The sequence below is a fragment of the Embiotoca jacksoni genome, unplaced genomic scaffold (assembly GCF_022577435.1).
Source record: "Embiotoca jacksoni isolate LCO1_2020_lvr unplaced genomic scaffold, fEmbJac1.0.p SCAF_9, whole genome shotgun sequence".
Classification (NCBI taxonomy): domain Eukaryota; kingdom Metazoa; phylum Chordata; class Actinopteri; family Embiotocidae; genus Embiotoca; species Embiotoca jacksoni.
In genome coordinates, this window is record NW_027185447.1 from 20,232,353 (window position 1) to 20,253,434 (window position 21,082).

Genomic DNA, 21,082 nt, shown 5'->3' on the forward strand with positions numbered 1-21,082 from the left:
AGACACAAAGTCTTTATGCACTGTTAAAAACAGGAAATAAACAAAGAAAGAGCGACAAAAGTGTAACTCGGGCTAAAAAGCCGATAGAATAAAAGGCAAATTTATCTTGAATCTTGAAATACGAAATAAAAAGGCAGAAGTTAAACTAAATAAAAAGTCAGACTTATCAAATCCTAAAACTGTTTATGAATGCTCAAATGTGAACTAATTACTAATGTGAACTCGTTACTGTCTTACAATGCTAGCAGCAGACGGCGACTGCACCAGCGCTGAATCATTGGAAACATGTGTCCTTCAAAATAAAAGCGCAGGAGCAGAAATTCTGTTGACTTCAAAATAAAGTTTTTTTCCCCCCTCATTTTTGTTTTTCAAAATGGCCCCGTGACCCACTTTTTGGGTTGCGACCCACCAGTTGAGAACCCCTGCACTAATGTATACCACTTGAAAGGGAACATGCGAGTCAATGATGCTTTAATGTGCAGTACAATCAAAAGCCTTTCCACGTCCAGTCAAACCTGTTCACATGCACTGTGGTCACCTGGTTACTGTAAACAGGCTCTGCTGAGTGAGGTCACACCGACAACACAATGAATCAACAACTTCTCATCCTTCAGAAACTTTTCTCAGACTTGACTTTGCATGCCAGACGATAAAACTCCTGCTCAGTGATCATCAAACCGAGGTGATTCTTCATGCTGTTGCATCTATGAACCGTGAGTATTTTACTTCCATAGATGCCCACAAACTCGCAGCGTGTTAGCTCACAATGACAAAAAAACACAGTGTTCAGTTATTCTTGTTAGACGTGTGAGTATTGCCTTTACTAGAAACAGTCCACAGTGCAGGTCGTACCAAATACCTGGCTAGCTCTCTTGGATCTGTGGGTGTCTTTACGTTCAGAGGCCATTAGGCTCCAGATGGAAGCATCCTTCCTTAGCTGCTCCTCTGGAGAGTACGAGTCGGCCTATCGATGTGGATGTAAGGTCAGCTCTTTGGCTCTTTGATCACTTTCCTTACCACTGAGCTGATGGTATTTGTGAGTGTTATGGCAGCGTTATTCAAGCAAAGTTAAACTTCTTTAATGGACCATTAATGACCAATCTATGTACATGGCTCGTGTGACGCGAAGCGGAAATACACTTCTCTGTGGACTATGGACTGCGATCTAAGACCTCCATACTTCATAGACTGCTGTAGAAACGCTTCAAATAAATAACTGGGTCAACATTGAGAAACGATGACAGCCAAATAACGCAATGCATATCCATAGTGTATATATGGATATGCATCACATCATAAATACAATGTACATCAATCAGTATAATCAAAATGCCATATTAACATGTTACTTCAAACATGCCAAACAACACTGTAAACAAACAAACAAACAAACAAAAACACCAGATTTCATACGCTCAAACTCCAGCTGCACCATGACAACCGCTGACTGACATTACTGTACCTGCTCTGCTCGTCTCACACGAGAATAGAAATAATCTTTCTATAGACAGTGGAGGGAGAGGCAAAAAAATCAAAATGGAGAGCTACATTATGTGGGGCAAATCGACAATATTTTACCAAAAGAATGGCACACAAATTTAAAAACAATGAGGCAATGGAGGCAAAGAAGTGGCACAAAAGAAAAAGAATTGACATAGGAAGTAAGAAAAAGCAGCAAAATGGAGAGAGCAGCAGAATAAGAGCGGTCTACAGGTTTCTGATGTGCTCTTCGGTCATCTTATCAACAGGACTTCGAAGGGCTTTCGTTCTTGCTTTGGCTACTTCCGCTGGTTTATCAGCTACATTTTCTGTTCGACACTGACCTTGTCTCCCTGGTAAACTCCTGGAAGCTGCCAGTAGTGAGGCTCCTGTCCCAGGTAGTCAAAGTTGCTGTAGGACAGCTGAGTGCCTTCAGTGGAAACCTCCACGGTGAAGCCGGTGGAAATACGATTGGTGCGCTGGCGGTTCACCAGAGCGAATTGCTGGAAGTTTCCCGGAGAAAAGACCGAGGACACCTGCAGAGGCAAATTGCAACCAGGTAAATGATGCGGTAAATGAAACAAACTTAAATGATGAATGATGAATAAATAAGACACTTAAAAAGGTACTCTAGATCATAGAAAGCAGGAATGGGGGGATGTTACTGTTGCCAAACATTTAAGAAGCAACTACCTACTCAAGTAAATAGTGCAAATCTCATTAGATAGACTGTATTTACACAACATTACAGCGGGCCACAGCCCCAAAGCTATCAAGCTGGGTATTTCTGACATTTAGTTGTGAAATTGTTACTCTAAAAATCTATTCTTTTTCATGCACATCTTGTTTTCAGAGATTTATTTGAGCTGTTCCTGAAGTATGCACCATTGCATCACTCTTGTGTCAGTTAGAATTTCAGGGCTTTACCAGGTCCCTGTAGTAGGTCGAGCTGGAGCACTGCTGAGTGACGCCCATACAGAAACAGGACAGGCAGCCATCTTTGTTTTCCTGGCTGAGATGGAAGGTTCCCGACTTACAGCTGGAGCACGATGGGCTTTCGACGTTCATCTGTAACACAGGATCAGCAGGATAAGATGCAAGAAATCAGTCCATGCTTGGATACCGAAAAAAAGGTGAAAACAACCAGGAAGTTGGTGTGAATAAAAAATGTCTCTATTTGATTACCTTGCAGTGGCACACACTACCACTGCAGCCATCACGTCCTCTTTGGTCACAGTTATAGCAGTTTCCTGCAACAAGGGAGTAAAGTGTATGGTTTGGATACGTACCATCTTTCTATTGAAAGGCATATTGTTAAATGCAGATTCATGAAATAAAGGAAATCTTTGCGACTTCTTTTTGGATAAAGAAAAAGCCAGAAAACAGAACAATATCAATAATTTTCCTTAATCAAAATGCATAATTTACCATTGACGTCATTGTCAACGATACATCCCTGTCCAAGTAATGGGTTTCCCTTGTATCTGGCGGCACATCTGCAATAAAAATAGACAATGTGTTAAAGTAAATATTTCCAGCCAAGAAGGATACAAGTTCAAACCGAGGCAGGAAGCTGGGAAGTCTGCAAGATGTGATAAATGTGATGAATTGAGTCCGTTAGCAGGTCTTTTTTGACCAAAAGCAGACCTCAAACTACAAACAAAGGATTCAGACAAAGAACATTGAAATGACTGTTATTCCATCCAGTAAGTATACATAGCTACACTGAGCTCTAGTTTTATATCCACATGACCTAAAAATCAAAAGACACCCAACAGGTTTTCAAGAGAAAAAAAAGATCATGAAACACTGCTTGCACTGGAGATGGATGAAGCGCTTAAACATTCAACATGTCTCAGATGTTGATTCCATCTCTTAAATGAGTGTTGTACAGCTGAAACTGGGAAAACAAATTTTCACAAGAACAGAAACGTTAAAATTGACAGAAAATCAGAAAAATATCACCAGAATTTTAAGAAATTGTCCAAAAAGCTTTATGAATACAGAAATTAGCAGGATGAGTTGCAGGAAAAGGTGCTAAGGAGGAAGAACAAATATTTTTTCTGACATCGCGACAAAGCAAAGCAACGCAACACACCATCAACCCAAGCACACAACGCCACTGCCACCAGAGGAAAGGCTAATCCAATCCCAGCTCTGTGCAGGTTGCCCTGGGAGACGGCTGCTGTCAGTCTTACCTCACCTGTCCTCTGGAAGGTCCACAGGTCAACAGCCAACACACAGGACTTCCATGCTATGACTTTGCTTTGGGAAACCCTATTCAAACCTTCTAGTGATACATACAGTAGTTTCAAAGGTGTGGAGAACTCAGTCCTTTCAGTCAATGTTGTTTTATAGATTTACACAATGAAGGTGAGAAGCAAGAAAAATACATAAAAAGTTACATGGTCATACAAAAATTATAAAAATGCCATAACTGAAGTCTCTAAAGAAAGGACAAGCTCATAATAAGCATAACATGACAAACATTACATGCAAATAAAAACACAAACTGTTTGAACTTATATTTCATATTAAACTGATGTAGATGTGGTCTTGGAAACAAGTTCTATGCAACTTTTCTATGATGTTACTGATGCTGAAAATGGAAATATTGGGTGGTCAGTCTATCGATGTGTCCAAAGCTTTGGTTTGAATAAAGTCTGGCCGGATTGCCATGAAAATGTTGCGATGAAATATTATTGGCCCTCTCACAACCATTCTTCCAACACCACCAATGGACCAAAGTGTGAATAGCTATTTGGAAAAAAAAAAAAAAAAAAAAATCAACATTTAAGGTACCTTGGTATTACCAGACTCAAATTCATTGTGTAAATATACGGTCTGGTCTTTCTCCATTGGGGATTCTATCCAGTCGATGCATAGTAATGGCAGTTAATTGTGCGCTGAAACTGTACCACCGCTGCAATTGTTGGATCTACATTTAAAAAGCAAATGTTGGACTTTAACGTCATTGCTCTTAGCCACCTCCATAGGTCCCTGATTGGTTCACGCCTCAGAGTGGCTGAACAAACCCTAATGTGAACAGGGTATTCCAGACTATAATCATAGCGAAGACTGAAGCTTTGAACAATAGGCGAGCAGAGCCAGGCTGCATATAAGATACTTATGGGGTAAAGGTTTATGCACCTCAGAGGATGACTCTATTTTACTTCGTCCACACCGTGAGCTTTCTGCCGTGCGGCGGTAGAGGAAAATGCATGGGATGACCAATATCAGTAGGCTTCATCCTCCAGGGACCATGAATGCCTGTACAAGATTTAACAACAACCTATCCGATCGTCATTATGATATTTCAGTCAATGGATAACAAGTAAGATGGTTTTCATACTGAAGTTTGTAATTTCCATTGCAGCACATTGCACTACTAGAGTAGGGTGTCAGATGTTAGTCTTGTAGGTAAGATATCAGTCAGTTAGCCTCGAAATAAAAAAAATAAAAAAAACTGATCTTTGCTAAACGACCAAAAAAAAAACTTGAACTTCGAGTGGATGTAATCGCTAGTGTTCCAGGAAAACCTGACATCCCCAGTTTGGACTTAATAAAGCAAGGTGAAAGCATGTAAAACGTGCTAGGTCTTATTGATAATAGTCAGTATAAAATACATTTTTCGTACATTGCCAACAAACACCAAAACGATTTTGTCTTGAAAGCACGTGTACGGCTTTTCCAGGACACCAACCCAGAATGAATCATTTCAAACACAAACTGAAGACAGTGAATGCAGGAAACAGGCATGATGAACACAAGATTTTCAAAACGATCTAACAAAGCACACGGGTCAAATTTGAGGTAGTCTGTCCATAACGAAACGTATACACGAGAGAGGTACTTATGCGAAGCTATCTCTTCATAGCAAGACTTTGTGCAATAGTTCTGATAATATTCTGTTAGATAATACATCTTAAAAGCCATCGGCATCGAAACGCATATCAGCATTAAACATCAGAGAAGTCCCTCTGAGAAAACACTAAAAATCAATCCCTTCATTATGTTCCGTTGATGTGGTTGTAGTAACAGACATAAATATCAGAGAATGGAAATATCAACAAACGGGGAAAAATATATAATAATGAAACGCTAAACACTAGTCATCGGGGATGATTTTGATAGGAATGGCCAGCTTTCCCAAGACAACGTGAAGGGAACCATCTTGATTGTTCTTCTGCTTGGCAGATTTATAATTTCCCTTTAAAAGCTCTAGCAGGTCCAAAATACCAGAGTGACGGTTATTTTTCTTTTTGTGCTGTTTTTTTTTACTTATTTTCTTCACAGCCTTGGTTTTAGCGGGAGTTGAAGTCCTTTTTACCGTCGTGTTAGACTTCTTCTTTGCAGTAGCAGCCTTGATTTTAGTAGGAGTTGTTCTTTTAGCTGTTGTCTTAGCCTTCCTGGCAGTAGTGGCCTTAGAAGCCTTTGTGGTTGTGACCGTGTCCTTTGCAGAATTTTTTGTTTCGTGAGAAAGCAACTTATACGAGTTCCGCTCAGTCTTTTTGTGGTTCTTGTTCGAGTTACCCTTGTGTGGCTCTGACGGTTTCTTTGAATCGCCCTCTGAGGACTTCACGCCCTCCTGAACCTTCTTCGGAACAGGTGCATCGGATCTGAAAGCCTTGTTAAGCCCGTTGTTTTTGATATGTACCGCAGAGTCCTTTTTATTGTCGTGGTCAAATTGTTTGCGCAGCTGGGGGGTTCTAGCAGGCTTTGATTTGTGAGATGGAGGCTCCACTTGAAATTTCGTGATCGTTGCCTCTTCTTTAACTTTCTTTGGTTTTGTTTGCCTTGGCTGTGAGATACGTTTCGCTGTCACGGCAGACCTCTGACCCTCTGACCCTTTTGTTTCAGGCTTCACTGTAGACTTTGAAACAATCCTCCGTTTACTTAAAGTGGTCTTCAACTTGATTGTTGACCTTGTTGAGACTTGACTTTTGGTCGACCTTGTGACCGGTTGTAGCTTCGTAGTGTTTTTCACTGGCTTGGCGGTGGCTGCTGATTTGAGTTTCCTACCTCTCTGAGGAGCTGAGGTGGGTTTGTTTTTGGGGAGACCTGGGGTAGGTATGCTTTTGGGCACCGTGGCTCTACTGGTGAGCGGTGCTTTAGTAGGTATAACTCTGACCGGAGGCTTGGGTGTTGAGTACGACGGGATTGCGAGGACCGTATCGAGTGACTGCCTCTTCTCTTGGGTCGAACGGGAGATGTGTCTTGTACGTTTCATCTTGTTCATCTCCTGAGCCAGCGCCGTGAAGCCATCGATCAGGATCTCCAGCCGTCCCTCCAGTCGGCTCAGACGGGCCTCCATGTCTGTGTGGCTCTTCTCCAGCTCGCCGACCTTCTGGCTCTTCTCTCCGGCCGACTGGACCGCGATGAGGTCCTTCAGCTGGGAGCTGAGATGGCTCTGCTGCTTCGCCATACTAAGAAGGCTCTCCTTCATGTCTAGCGTGTTGCTTTCGAGCATGCTAAGGCGTTGGTTGAAGGTGTTCAGGTGAAGTCGGAGCAGGTGCTGGAAGCTGGAGTGTCTGTCCTCTAGGCTGGGTGTGAAGCGTGGTGGGAGTCGGGATACCGATCTGTTGGGGGTCACCGAGACGATCTCTACCGAGATTGCTTTAGTGAATTGGGTGGAGTGATGGCGAGACGTGGTAGACAGTAAAGCCCTAGTAGGAATGACAGTTGTTCCTAATGTGGTAGGCCATGGGTAATCAATTTCCTCATCCTTGTCATCGTCTCCACTGCCGAAGGGTATTATCACTTTCTCCCAGCTGAAATTGAACACCGCTTCAGCGCCACATCCCCCAGGTAGGAAGCCCTCAATGGGCTTGTCCAGGAAGGGGTCCCCACAACTGTCCGCAGACGGCCTCTCTTCTCTTAACATCAAAACAGCAAAATCAGGGGTGATGCAGGCAGAGATCATAATAATGACTTTACAAGTTGCGGCTTTTTACCCAGGTCACCTCGTGCATCTTTGCCCCCGGAGTAGCAAAGATTCATCAGCCAGACAGGAGTTCTCATAAATGCCAAAACTACATTTATGACCCAGAAAACACATTTGGTCTGTGCACAGACAGAAAATCACATGAGCCAACACCTCAACATTTCACTAGCAGCAAAGCGCAAAAGCTGAAGCAGAAAGCAACCTTTGGAAAAAAAAAAAAAAAAGGCTTTTCGAGGTAAAGCAAAGGACAGAAAAAAAGCTGTGATATAAAGTGACATATAAAGCCAAACTAAAGGTTTCCTCTGGATATTCTTCTGCGGATATCTCTTCACAAACAATCAAATCTGACATTCTTAATATCACCAAAGGCCCATAATACAACAACAAAGTCATTATTCCGAACCAGCAGAAATAAATTTACATTTTTCACATCAATACATCCACAAAAACAATAATATCCACCAGCAACATTCACAGGTACACTAGAGATTGGGTGGCACAGGTTTGCCTCTCCCATCCCTCCTCTGGCCCCAGTCAAACACAAATGCCATGAAAAAAAACAAAAAACAAACAAGAGAGATGCCAACCACAGACATGCTTATATCCCTTTCCTGTGAATGAAACCAGTGGGTGCTACTGCCAGCCCCAGCTAACCTCGCTGCCGGCCAGCCAGGTCACCCCAAACACTGAGCAGTGGTCAGATGACTCTGAGAGGACAAGAGAGGAAAAGGAAAAAAAACACACACACAAAAAAAAGAAAAGAGGGAGAACGGCGTACCTTTCACAGCGTCGGCCTGTGAATCCAGGGGGACAGTTGTCACAGGTCGGCTGGCCGTCAGACTCCAGACGGCAGGTCGAGGAGAATCTGGGTGGAAAGAGGATCACACAGAATAGTTTATTAAAATCTGCTGCTCAAATAAAATGCAAATTGAAAAGGAGATTTGGACATAAACTCACTGGTTGCTGGAAGTGATTCCAGGACAAGGGCAGGGCTGACAGGCCTGAGCGCCTCCCGTTAAAGGGTTTCCATAGAAACCAGACTGACAGCGCTCACATCTCGACCCAGCAGTGTTATGGAGACATTGCTTCAGGTCAGGAAACACACATATGAAAAGGAAGGTGAGATCCACAGTCAAAAAATACAGTACTCGTGTTTCCACATGTCGGGATGCGCCAAGAAATCATTAGCGCATTCCACCGAGGAGATCAAAGTAAGTTTGGCACCGACACAAAGGACGGAGCAAAGAGTAAGAGGAGCAAAGAAACCTACCAGACACTTGCCGGACTCCGGGTCGCAGCCGCTCGCGTGACCGTTGCAGTCGCACCTCTCACATGTGCCCAGGTAAAGGCCGGAGCTGGTTCGCGTGTACCCTTCATCACATTCCTGGAACGACATGGAAAAACACCTCAGGAGAGAGACAAGTGATGACACAGAGGAAAACGTCTTTGTTCCACTGCAGCACAAAGACACACTGCAATTATCATCAAAGGTCTGTAATGGAAAAAGAAAAGCAACAGACTTTATTTTCAACAAGTTCAGGCATATCTGGGATCGCCTTATTCCTAAATTATAACTCTTTAATTGAATGGGATATCTTAAGTTTTCCATCAAAACTCACAGTCAGTGGATGGAGTTTTTCTCGGTTACCATGGAGATGGTAAACTCCATTGGCTCACTACTTAATGTGACTTACAATTTTTTGTTTTAATGTGCATCTCACAGTCTCCATCAGTGGATGGAGTTCACTCGGTTGTCATGGAGATGGAAAACTCCACTGGCGAGAAACTCCGAGATGCATATCAAAGCAAAAGATTGTCACATCACATCAAGTCATTTTATTTGTTATTTATACATAGCACACTGAAAAAAACTTCACCAAAGTGCAAAGACAAGTCAGAAAGAAACAATATTAAGTTAAAACAACACGAGAAGATGAAGATGAAGATTGAGATAAATAAAATAAAATTAAATTAAATTAAATTCAACTCTACTCTGTATTGTTGTAAACAAAATCTTCTCAAGATTTGGACTGGAAAAAAAACAAACAAAATATTTCCAATAATCAAATGATTGAAGACCAACGGAATAATTGTTAGTTGCAGCTCTTAAGTGAGTATTTTTGTTGTTGTTGAACTTCAGTGATCTAAACTACTCCTCTGAAATCCGCATGTGTACCTGACATGACGGTCCTTGGTATCCCTGAGGACAGGCGCACTCCTCCACCTCCAGAGCACGTTCGCTACCAGTCGTGTGAGGAACAGCGACGTCCATCTTGATATCTGAGATGCTATGAAACAGACAAAGGACACAAGTGAAAAAAAAATACACACACTTATATTATTATATTACCATACCAACTCTACAACGAAAGGTGACCGGACCTATCGGAGGAGATCAGGGAAGCTAACACAGTCTTCTTTCAAATCCCTTCTAAAAAAAAAACAACAACGCTGTTTTAAATTAACTTTTTATTTTATGGATATATTGTGTGTTTTATTATTTTTTGTTGTATTTTATGACAATACTTCATATAAATGCTGCTTATTGTGGTTTTTTTTTTAAAGCATGTGATTGAGTTGTACGCTGTCAGAAGAAGCTGCCTACCGCACCTGGTCTCAGCCATGTTGTCTGCGTAGGTGGCCCTGATCATGAAGACGGTAACGTCAGCCAGCGCCATCAGCAGGTGCTCACGGGTACACGGCTGCCCGTCAGTACGACGCCACGCAGACTGTCAGCCAGAGAACAAGCGAAAAAGTTTAGTCTGCTGAAACTGTCTTGAGGATTTAGGGCGAACACAAAGAAAGAATTAAACGCACCTCTCTGAAGGTCACGGTGACGGTGTGTGGGACCCGAGCGACCGGCTTAGTCTGCGAGCGGTGTTCCAGGAAGATGTTGTTGCCTTGGAGAACCACATCCGGCTGACCGTCGATCACCAGCGAGCGCTGGTACGGCTCGAAGCGCACCGTGTAGCGAAGCTCGCCGCCGTAGGCCGTCACCTGGTGGCACCACAAAGGAGAGGCTCATCTCAACAAAAGTGAGTAGTTGAAAGGTATTTCACCCCTATGATACCGTGTCACAAGACACCCATGTTGGGCTTGAATGTGAATTCATGCCGGAGGTTCAAAGGAAGCTCGCTGTGTGGATAACTGCAGCCTTTTCACTTAAACAACATGTTGGTGCACGACTGAGTGGGACAGAAGGGGAAGAAAAGTCGAGCTCCATTAACATTTGACATTTTTTCTTATTTTGTTGTCCCCCCCCCTCTCACCTTATCTCCTCTGAAGCTCTGGGGCAGGACCCAGTAGTAGATGTCGCTGGTGATTCTGTTGAAGGAGTGGTACACGATTTCAGAAGAGCCCCTCTGGGAGAAGCCTTCAGAGATAGATTTAGTGTTGGCGCTGTTGGAGAGGGAGAAGAGCTGGCCGTTCACTCCCCCTCGCACCTGAGAGACACACGAACAATGAGTTCGACTGAGATGTGAGCTGAGATCTACATGTGCTCTCATCTCGCACCTGAAAAGATTTTGTTGACACAGCACGACTGAATAAACAGTGAAGTAAAACCCTTGATCCCAAAAATATCCACCCCCCTCCCTCCCCCCGTCCCTCTGGCATTCATAGCTTGGCACCCCACCTGTTCTCTATTCCAAGTGGAGCTGCCGCACTGTTTGGTGACGCCCATGCAGAAGCAACGCAGACAGCCTTCGGGGTTGGCGTCCGATAGGTGGAAGAAGCCGGGCTTACACTCGTCGCACAGACCGCCTGCCACGTTGTTCTGCAACACACACACACACACACACACACAACACACATGTGTAATCCATCTGCCTGTCATCTGCAAAACCGCCGCTGTGAGCTGCAGATTTGTAACGATGGACGGCTTATCGGTTTACCTTGCAGCTGCACGGCCTGCTGCTGGAGCTGATAGTTCCTCTGTTGTCACACGAGTTTTCTGCAGGGAGACAGCAGTGGAAAGATGATGACATATGGGGAGGAAAAAAAGTGCACCTGGGAGTGTTCCGGCCACTCTGCATACCTGTGCCGTGACAGCATACTATTAGCCTACTGTAACATCAGGGAGGAAGAAAAAGGAAACCCGTGATGGTAATCATTACACAGGATTGAGACCCGCTCACGGTCATATCGCCGGATGACTGAAGGGTACGACAGGTAGAACAATCCCCGTGCAGTTTATGTTGATGTGATGAATTAAACAAAATGCCAGTGCAAAAAGGAATACTTACGGTTTGACAAACATTTTCCATTGGGCAGAAGTGGGTTACCCTGGTAACCAGGAGCACACCTGAAATAAAGGACAAAAACAAAGAAACACTTGAAACAAGAGAACATTTTATTCCCCAGACATGTAAATAAAGGAAAAGTAGTACAATAAGAAACAATTGTTTTTTCCCCCTTTCTTTCTTTCTTTCTTTCTTTCTTTCTTTCTTTCTTTCTTTCTTTCTTTCTTTCTCGGCTTATGTTATCTTACTAATATCTGCACAAGTGTAAAAATGTGTATGTGTGTAATGGATTGTATGGTATGTTCTTAAAACCCAATAAAAATTGTTTAAAAAAAACCCCCACAAACAAACACAAAAACAAAAGATTTGATTTATCGATTGACCACAAGCCTTCATTGCAGTGCTTCCAGATTATTATACAATTAATTTTCTTTCATCAAAATCCTCCTCTAGGTAGTGTCATTTATATTTGTTTATTAATATCATAAACATTTCATTATGTATCATATAAAGATTACGTTCCCCGATACCACTGGTTCAAACAGATTCACACAATACAACAGGCGCTGCGATAAAGTTGTTAATGATAACAGTTTCCTCACTTTTCACAGCGTCTTCCTGTGTATCCAGGCTTGCAGGCGTCGCACGTCGGCTGTTGATCGATGTTCAGGAAGCAGGTGTCGGAGAACCTACGGGGCCCGAAGAAAGAGCCATGAATTAAAACTTAGCGGCGGTGGGTTCATGAGTGCCGTGTTGAATGAATATCTGAATGAGTTCAGTCTATTTACCAGCGATACCTTGTTTGTGGGATGAGGGTGTATCGACCGCTGTTTGTACTGTAGATGTGTGTGTAAATGTGTGTGTGTGTGTGTGTGTGTGTGTGTGTGAGGCCGGTGACCTTACCTCCGTGAGGTCTCAGTGTACGGGCAGGGGCACGGCTTGCAGTCGTCGGGGCGACCTCGGCTCGGGTCACCGAAGTAGCCGGCCCGACATTTGTCACACTGAGGGCCCTCTGTGTTGTGCTGGCAGCTCTGTGGTGGTGAGAACACACGGCTCATTCTGTCACCCACACGCCACTCAAATTAGCCTCAAATTAAGAGTTTGACATTTTGGGGAATACTTTTAGTGACACGGTTGATGAAAATTCAATGAGAATAATTTCGTGCCTCTTCTTCTAAATATGAAGCTGGAACAAGGAGTCAGTGACGACTGAAATCAAAGGGGGCGCAGTTAGATTTTAAAAAATATCCATCTTCCAGCACCTCTAAATAGAAATAATTAATATACAGTATCTCATCATCTCTTCTTTTCTTTTTCTTTTTTTTTTTACAAAATCAACAAGTCGTGGCTTTGTTATACACTGAAACAGTTTGTTAGCCTTCTTGTGTCATCATGTTACTCCTACATCTAGCATTTTAATTTACAGTACAAAAGTGATGCGGGATTTAAAACGCCTGTAAATTTGGCTGTTACCAGACAGTGTCCGCTGATTGGATCGCAGGCGGTGGCGTGTCCGTTACAGTTACAACCAGCGCAGGTGCCGAGATAGGAGCCACCCGGGACACGCTCGAACCCGGGGGAACACACCTCGCAGGACAGGCCTGTGTATCCAGGAGGACATCTGGGAATGAATGAATAGGAGTGTTATCAAGCAGGGTTTCAATTCAGCTGTTTCAATAGCAATCTGTGATGAGGCAAAATACAACATCAAAAATTCAAAAAAACGGTTGACTCAATAACAGACAAATAGTATTTTTAGTTTTTTTTACCTATTTATTCGAGAGAAACTACAATAAGATGCAACGAAGTTCCTTGGAAACAAAATGCTCATTAAAATATTTTTTTAATTATTTAAAAAAATGATTTTTAACAATAATTTCTTGCAATCAATCCTTTTTTTAATTTTTTTTTTATTCTGTATTAATTCTGTTAATTCTGTTTGTTTTTTTTCTTACCTGCACTCTTCAACATCCTTGGCGTGACCCATAGTGCTGAACTCCACGGTGGTGGTCTCCATGACGATATCGCTGAGGGCCACACTGACCATTTGGTTGTCGTAGATGGTGCGGATGCCGATGCTGTCCAGGTTGGCCAGCGTCATCATCAGCTCCTCCCGACTCACGGCACGGCCATTGGAGTGCTGCCAGTTGTCCTGAAACAATAACAAGCAGAGTTACTGACACACTGTATGTGTTAATTTATAAGTTTATTTTACTCTATCATTAATAGAGTTGGACGAATATCTCTTGCATAATGTTTTTGTAAAAGTTGGTTAAAAGTTTGGTTTTGTAAATCGCCCTTTAGAATATTTTTGCATTTCAGAAAAAAGAAAAAAGAGTCCATATCCTAATCACAGATTTACCACAGGATTGTGCCGAGTCTGCACTTGTTTTTGCTAGAACAACTTGTCTTAACCGGAGCCTTACTTCAGTGAATCTGATCTCTTTCCGGTTGACCACATTGGGAGGAGTGCCGCTGCCTCTGCGGTACACGAGCCTGCGTCCGTTTCCAACCAGCATCACATCGGGTTTCTCCACCGGCTCAGACAGACCGCGGGCCAGCGTGTACCGCACCTTGAACTTCAGGGAGCCTCCGTAGGAATCGATCTAAAAACAGACGGAAGGATTTTCATGCACGAGTGCGATACCAAGTGAATCAAAAAAATAAAGCCGGTTCGTTGTTTTCTCTTTACTTTGTTGCCCAGGAACTGGCGAGCTAAGGTCCAGAAGGAGTCCAGGTTGAGGAAGCGGCGTGACAGGTCGACAAGCTGGAACTCCTCCATCTCGGGGTTCACGAGGAGCTGAGTGGAGGAGAGAGGAGGAGTGCCTGGCCTGGACGGGTAGGTGACGTTCACTCCTGGAAACAAGAATAACACTTTACTTTATTTCTAAATGTCAGGACTATAAAAACTCTGAAAGGGTATTTGAGTTGACAGTGTTTTTGCTCTGTCAGCTCTGTATCAGTTTCATGTGTATTAATGGCTTCAGTGCCTTTGAAGTTTTCCTCCTCGGTGAAACGCAGGCTGATCTGGTTGCGGTAGCGTCCGGTGCTCTTGCAGTTCTTGGAGATTCCAGCGCAGAAGCAGGACACGCAGCGGCCGTTCACGCTGAAGTGACCGTCGGGGCAGTTGCCTGGAGCGAATGAGAAAAGGTTATTCTCACCGTAGCTAGTATTAATTCAAACTGTAGTCCCTCCGACTGTGTGTGAGAGTCAGTACCCGGGTTTGGATTGGATGTGAGAGTCAATACTCCATCAGGGATACCGAACACGAGGCCTTTAGCATTGATGGCCTCGCAGGTGTACGCCCCCTGATCCGCCTCCTTCACATCGCGGATAGTGAGGGTGCCACGGCCGTTCTCGTTGGTCATGGAGATCCTGGGAACACAAACAGAAAGCACAAATGATTGTCATTACAATAATATACTTCAGTCTGTCAGCTGTACCATTGACCAGTGGTTCTCAGCTGGTCCAGCCTCACGACCCACATTTTCCCTCGGCCATTAAGTTGTGATCCACATTTTTGAAACTTTTCAGCCATTTAAGTCTATTTCACAGAAAGACGAGGCAGTAATAACCAGTGCCATTCCTTCATGTAATGTTATAAACATGAAGTGAACAGATAAAGCAGAATTACGGCAAAAAAATCCAATGAAATAAAAGGCCAGACTTATCTTCAATTAGAAGGAAGCTATGCTTCTCAAACAAGTTTTACCTGGTGACGCTCATCAAATATAAGAATCGAAATTGAACTGTGTGAAATGTGATAGCTGTAACCTGACTCACTCAAACAGACCCCCCCCCCCAATTATATATATTTTTTTAATTAAATAACTCGTCGAGAAATTTTATTGACTTTGAATTTTATTAGAGAAGTTGAATGGGAGTCTATGGAGCCGAAGAGTTTCTGGAGCCAACCTTTAGTTGCACTCGGTGGTATTGCGGCTTAAGGCACTTCCTCATCGGCCTCATTTTTATATACCATTTTTTACACACAGTCAATGGTTGGGACCCACCAGAGAACCACTGCCTTGAACCATAATAAGAAGAACTTTCTGATTGTCACTGTAACAGTCTGAGGAAACATCGCAATACAAAAATCCATAAAAATTTAACTGGAACTGCCAAGAAACACACGCGGCAGGGTACGCCCTCACTGAGCACAGAGCTGAAGTACACCACAAGTATCTCGGTAATTAAAATCAGAGGTCTCAATGCAACGATTCAGCACTTAAACATATCTCTGTAGCGTACAGCTTTCATCATTTTTAAATCTTCAGTCTGCTGCAGATCACTTACGAAAGAAGGGCTTTCACCATATAAAGATGTTTTGTTTGTGACATCAACAAAATCAGTCCCAAAGATATTCAAAATCATTTTCCATTAACTCTTAACAATCTGATATGCCGTCATAATGACATGGTTTAATAAGGTTTAATTATCGTCCTGATGAATGAAAAATAATAAAGCAAGAGAATTGCTCATTAAGGCCACCTGCTGCTGACTGGAATGTGTCCCCAGTTGAGTCTCCAGGTGATGATGGGTGTCGGCACTCCTACAGCTTGACAGCTGAACATCACCGTGGCCCCCCGGGCTGCCTGAATGGACTCCTCCGGCGGGCTTGTTACAGAAGGAGGGGCTGCAAAGCGTCAACAGGACGAGAACAGTTTTAACAACATAATAAATGCACATGTACAAAAAGGGCTGGCATGTAAGTGGAATTTGGCGATTCGGTGAAACTCATAAATGCCTCGGAGTCAGAGGGAGCGTAACGCTTCCTCAGCTACGGACGGACAATTTCCTTTTAGTTCTCAGGAATGGACGGTTCAACAAAAAGCTCTGTGTCTCGGTCAGCACGTGTGAAAAGAGCCTGGTTCACAGCAAATTAGTCACAGCGCACAAAGGAGGGCATCTACAGAGGGGCGTCGAGGAAGCAAAGTGCAGAAAGTGAGAAAGAAAAAAAGAGTGAAATGTGCATGAAGGAGGGGAGAAAGAGTGTCAAGAGCTGGAGACGGCAGCTGGTGTGAGACTTACTGCAGCCGTACTCATCGGAGCGGTCGGGGCAGTCTGGCTCGTCGTCACACTGGTAACTGGCCGGGATGCAGCTGCGGTCGCTCAGGCATTCAAACTGCTCAGGAGCACACCTGTCACCAGGACCCTTGGTGGCTGTAGGGATGACAGGATGGAGATTTTAAACCAGCTTTTTACGCACTTCTACACGGTGGCCTCAAGTCAGGGTCAGAGCGGCTCAAAGAAGTAGCTCAGCAATAACTAATGAACTCAACTAAAATCGACCGGTGCTTGGGTTTTGGGAGAATATACTGTCTTGAAAAGAGTTAGATATTAAGATTGGTCACAAAAGACAGAAGCCAATTAGCTTAACATGAAGAATTGCATTACAGCAGGGAGGGGACATCGAGCCTGGAATCTGTCTCCCTATAAGTGCCTCTAAATCTCAGTTATTAACACACTATATCTTGTTTGTTTATTCTGTACACAGAAAGTGTAAAATCAGCCGTCCAATCACAGCAAAGGAGGGGCGGGACAAACGGGATTAATCAGCGACACTGCTGGCTGATTGGTCCGTGCTTCAGGGTGGCGGTGCAAACGCTGATGCGAGCCGAGTTACTAGCTGCTCCCTCCCTGATTCTTAATGCTCGGCTAAGAAAACGATCTATAGCTTCAAAATTAAGAAACAGGCATTAGAAGTACTGAACTTCTAATCAAACTACTGGCTAGAAAAGGGAAAGTTTAAAATGTTGCCCTCTTCTGTTTTAGGCCGCTCTCTCCTGACTTACAAAGGAAACGGAGACTTACGGCAGTCTGTCTCATCAGAGTTATCCTCACAGTCGTTGTCGCCGTCACAACGCCAAAGCTTGAGGGCGCAGCGGCCATTTTTACATTTGAACTCGTTGGGTTCGCACGGAGACGGAGTACCTGTAAAAGACGAGAGGATGATTCGAGCGCGCATCGCCCGAGGGCGTGAACACGCTTGCACGAGGCCGGAGTACTTACCGCATCTGAACTCGTCGCTTCCGTCCGAGCAGTCCCTCTCTCCGTCGCAGACGTAGTCCCGAGGAATGCACTCTCCGCTCTGGCACGTGGCCTGATCCGCCCTGCAGGGTCCGGGCGGGCTGGGGGGACGCGGCGGCTTCTTGGTGGTGGTGATCGAGGTGGGTGGGGTCGTGAAGACCGGCGGCGGGGGCTGCGTTATATCTAAAACAAATATTTGGTTTTAAAAACTCGGGGAAACGCACGACACTTGAGAGACGTTGCTGTGAGTGAACGCACACGTCAAACAGCCGCTGTTCCAGGCGACAGACCGTCATGACCGACCTGCAGGCCGGTCAGACTGAAGCCACTCACCACAATTGGTCTCATCGCTCATGTCTCTGCAGTCCGGTCTGTTGTCACACAGGTATTCCATCAGGATACATGTCCCATCCCCACACCTGTGCTCATCTGCCATGCAGGGTCTTATGCTGGGGGTTACTATGAGAGATGCAGAGGGGGGAGGGAAGGGAAGGGAAGGAGGAGGAGGAGGGGGGGGGGGGATGTTGAAGGATCAAAGACATGCAAGCCAAGGCTACTGTACAGCCAATACACTACACCCTAAAGTCACATCACGGCAACAATAACACGTAGTGAGGAGGGGAAAAAAAGGGACGCTTCGTGGGTCTCTAATACGAACAGAGACACTCAGGCATGACTGTCGCGAGTGGAGCGCTTCAATATACTCAAGGTTTTTTTTAAGAATATTATAAGTGTAAACATTTCTTTGTGCTTAAACTAACACGACGCAGACAAACAGACGAGACACAAAGTGAATTTAACAAAAGACTCTGGCTGCCCAAGACTGAAGATTCTTCTCGTGGACAAGTGTTCGTGAGTCTGAGTCCTCGTTGCACGTTTACGATGTTAACTTAATTATTTAGATATACATATTTTGGGGCATCAGAAAATTGTTGGAGTTCCAAAAAAGTGATAATGATTCTGAACGTGTCAGAACAACCAGAAAGACTTGACTGATAAATTTTTTTTTTCCTAAAACGTATTTTTCATGTCAGCTGAAGAGTAATTGTTTTTTTTCAGCGACTACACGACTAATGAAAACTTGGTTAACTTGTACTTTTCGCGTCAGCTGACGTTGAGCCGACTATTTGGGGGGGTTGCCCTACTAAAGACAAATGCCGCGTTCAATTGGGGTCAGGTAGATACATGATATACACAATATCCTCGAAAGGCAAGACCAGACAGATTAAACCAGTCCCACAAAATGTGACTAGACTAGACACAAGTTTGGACAGACCGGGTAGACATGAAACAGACTACATAAAACGCAGATACACACACACATGGACAGGCAGCAGGACAAGATGGACAGATTGCTGGGAGCCTTATCACCTGAGTAAACAAAACACGTCAGAGATAAAGTTTCCGTACTCTTTAAGTCGCCATGCCTGTCTACAGATTCGGCGGAACTTGCGGAGCTCAAAAGCCAGTTTACGTTGCAGTGAACAGCAGCATTTCTAATCACACTCATGCCATGCAAAAAGTTCCTTTATGTATTCACTGTGCACTACTGGACTTCAGGGCCCACACTCACAAGTCTACTTTAAATCCATCGATGTGTCCATGCAACATTCGTCAGACCACATGACAATTGCTTGTACATGTCAAAGTAAAGGTCATAAAATTTCAGCGTCAAAAAAGACAAAATAGGGAAATGCTCGACTGTTCTTTCTAAATGCGCTGCAATCCTCCTACAGTTTCTACAGTACAGTCGGCTGAGTAACCGTGCAGCAGGCATGGCACAGTACAAACCTGGCACGGGTATAGGCTCCACTGAAGGCAGCGGTTTGGCTAGAAACCAGAGGGAAACATTAAGCAACCTGCCTACCACTGGTGGACCTTATAAAAAAAAGACTACTGTTTAAGACTCAGCTGTTTCACGGCTTCGTGAGATCTTACTTTCTCCAAGTCGTCTGAACTGAAAGCCCTGGACCGACGTGACGTAGGAAGCAATGGTTCCCTCCTTCACCACGTTGTACAGCACGCTGCGGATCTGCTCGTTGTTGGTGTTGTAGTCGGAACCCACGTCCAGTTCCACGAACACATCCACGCCGTCCTCTCTTATCATCTTTCTGCAAAGAAAAAGGAAAAGGCCCGGCGAGGTTTCAAGCTGTGGACGGCACGCTGTTAAACAGGAAGGCTCTTCATAGGTAAGGTTTCTCTTTGGATGTGCGTTACTCATTGCTGATGTGTTACTGACTGCAGGCCAACACTGCTAGCCTTGTGTGGTTTGGAAAAAGGCGAAGATATATGACCTGGTGAGAGTCAGACACCCAGGCAGCAGCAGCAGCACACAGCTGCAGGGTGTCTACTTCGGGTGTCAAAAGGCCTGATTTAATGGGATTTGTGTTCTTACTTAATGAGTACCACGCTGACCGTCTGGACACCTGAAATCCTGTTGTACTCCGACTCCAGCTGTGAAGAGAAAACCAGAGTCAATTGCTGTGAAATAAACATGCCTGGGAACTTTATTTTTAGACTCCTTAAATCAGCAAAGTCATGAATACCATGCCTGAACCATATAAGGCAGCACATGGCCGTTAGATCAGTAGATGAGAAACCGGACATACCGTGTCCACCACTGCTTCAGAAATCTCATTAAATGCCGGAGAGAAGATGTCCTCGAGTTCAGGGCCGTAGACGAGGGAGTCGGTGAAGTTGACGAGAGCTCTGTAATAAACTAGAAAACACAGAGAGGAGGGGAGGAGGAGAATCTGTCAGCTAAACCGCAGAATAACAGACGCCGACCACAGGCTCAGCATTAATGTCCAACTGTTGTCGGGTTTAGATATTATAAGCCAGATTCAATTCGCTAAGTCTACTATAGGCGATGTGATATGAGACGCTGTTTGGGAACTTATTTCCCGGAGGAAAGCCTTTGGTTAAATGTTTCAGAAAGTAAAAACTGAAAAGCATGACTGTGGCTTAAATGAGAGCCCCACACAAATTGTGCCGTCTATTTCCATATCTCAATTGTGGTTGCGTTCCACCACACAGAGGCCCTGACAAGAGGCGCAAGCTGACACAGACAGTCAAATATAACCATTAAATTACAGTATCGAGGCATGTCCTCCGCTCTGCATGAGTCTTTCTGTGGGTCGTGGACATGGAGAGAAATACCCAACAGATAAAGCCCCTTTGTTGCAGCAACAGAACTGAGTCTATGCAAACCAAGCGGCAACCAACAGTGACATCACCCGGTGGTTTGTGAACGGCCGTAATGGCCCACGCCATCTTGCTAGTTCGGAGCGGTTTGGAGCCGGAAGTGACCATATTTGGGCGAGCTGGGAGGTGGATGATGCTACGTCCCGCCCACCGATAGCCGTAACCTGACTGCATCACAGGCCTG

At 44.3% G+C, this 21,082-nt stretch overlaps 1 protein-coding gene across 4 annotated transcripts in view; it reads right to left on the minus strand.

The window, feature by feature from the left end:
- hspg2 (heparan sulfate proteoglycan 2) overlaps positions 1–21,082 on the minus strand; it is a 95,180-nt gene that overhangs the window by 35,234 nt on the left and 38,864 nt on the right. For 3 of the 4 annotated variants that reach the window (XM_069141450.1, XM_069141449.1, XM_069141448.1), the window contains exons 4-36: positions 20,304–20,413; positions 20,090–20,148; positions 19,633–19,805; positions 19,486–19,524; positions 18,028–18,153; positions 17,677–17,877; positions 17,479–17,598; positions 16,696–16,827; positions 16,156–16,300; positions 14,882–15,039; positions 14,655–14,795; positions 14,357–14,520; positions 14,091–14,270; positions 13,620–13,816; positions 13,138–13,285; positions 12,568–12,695; positions 12,267–12,353; positions 11,668–11,726; positions 11,317–11,375; positions 11,058–11,198; positions 10,693–10,866; positions 10,241–10,420; positions 10,034–10,152; positions 9,600–9,711; positions 8,694–8,807; positions 8,381–8,508; positions 8,202–8,288; positions 2,908–2,975; positions 2,665–2,729; positions 2,407–2,547; positions 1,824–2,015; positions 1,463–1,501; positions 860–964 (exon numbers count right to left, since the gene is read on the minus strand). In XM_069141450.1, coding sequence (XP_068997551.1) covers positions 860–964; positions 1,463–1,501; positions 1,824–2,015; positions 2,407–2,547; positions 2,665–2,729; positions 2,908–2,975; positions 8,202–8,288; positions 8,381–8,508; positions 8,694–8,807; positions 9,600–9,711; positions 10,034–10,152; positions 10,241–10,420; positions 10,693–10,866; positions 11,058–11,198; positions 11,317–11,375; positions 11,668–11,726; positions 12,267–12,353; positions 12,568–12,695; positions 13,138–13,285; positions 13,620–13,816; positions 14,091–14,270; positions 14,357–14,520; positions 14,655–14,795; positions 14,882–15,039; positions 16,156–16,300; positions 16,696–16,827; positions 17,479–17,598; positions 17,677–17,877; positions 18,028–18,153; positions 19,486–19,524; positions 19,633–19,805; positions 20,090–20,148; positions 20,304–20,413 — 4,091 coding nt within the window. The remainder of the gene's footprint in view (positions 1–859; positions 965–1,462; positions 1,502–1,823; positions 2,016–2,406; positions 2,548–2,664; positions 2,730–2,907; positions 2,976–8,201; positions 8,289–8,380; positions 8,509–8,693; positions 8,808–9,599; positions 9,712–10,033; positions 10,153–10,240; positions 10,421–10,692; positions 10,867–11,057; positions 11,199–11,316; positions 11,376–11,667; positions 11,727–12,266; positions 12,354–12,567; positions 12,696–13,137; positions 13,286–13,619; positions 13,817–14,090; positions 14,271–14,356; positions 14,521–14,654; positions 14,796–14,881; positions 15,040–16,155; positions 16,301–16,695; positions 16,828–17,478; positions 17,599–17,676; positions 17,878–18,027; positions 18,154–19,485; positions 19,525–19,632; positions 19,806–20,089; positions 20,149–20,303; positions 20,414–21,082) is intronic. The other variant, XM_069141451.1, reaches the window with a different exon arrangement.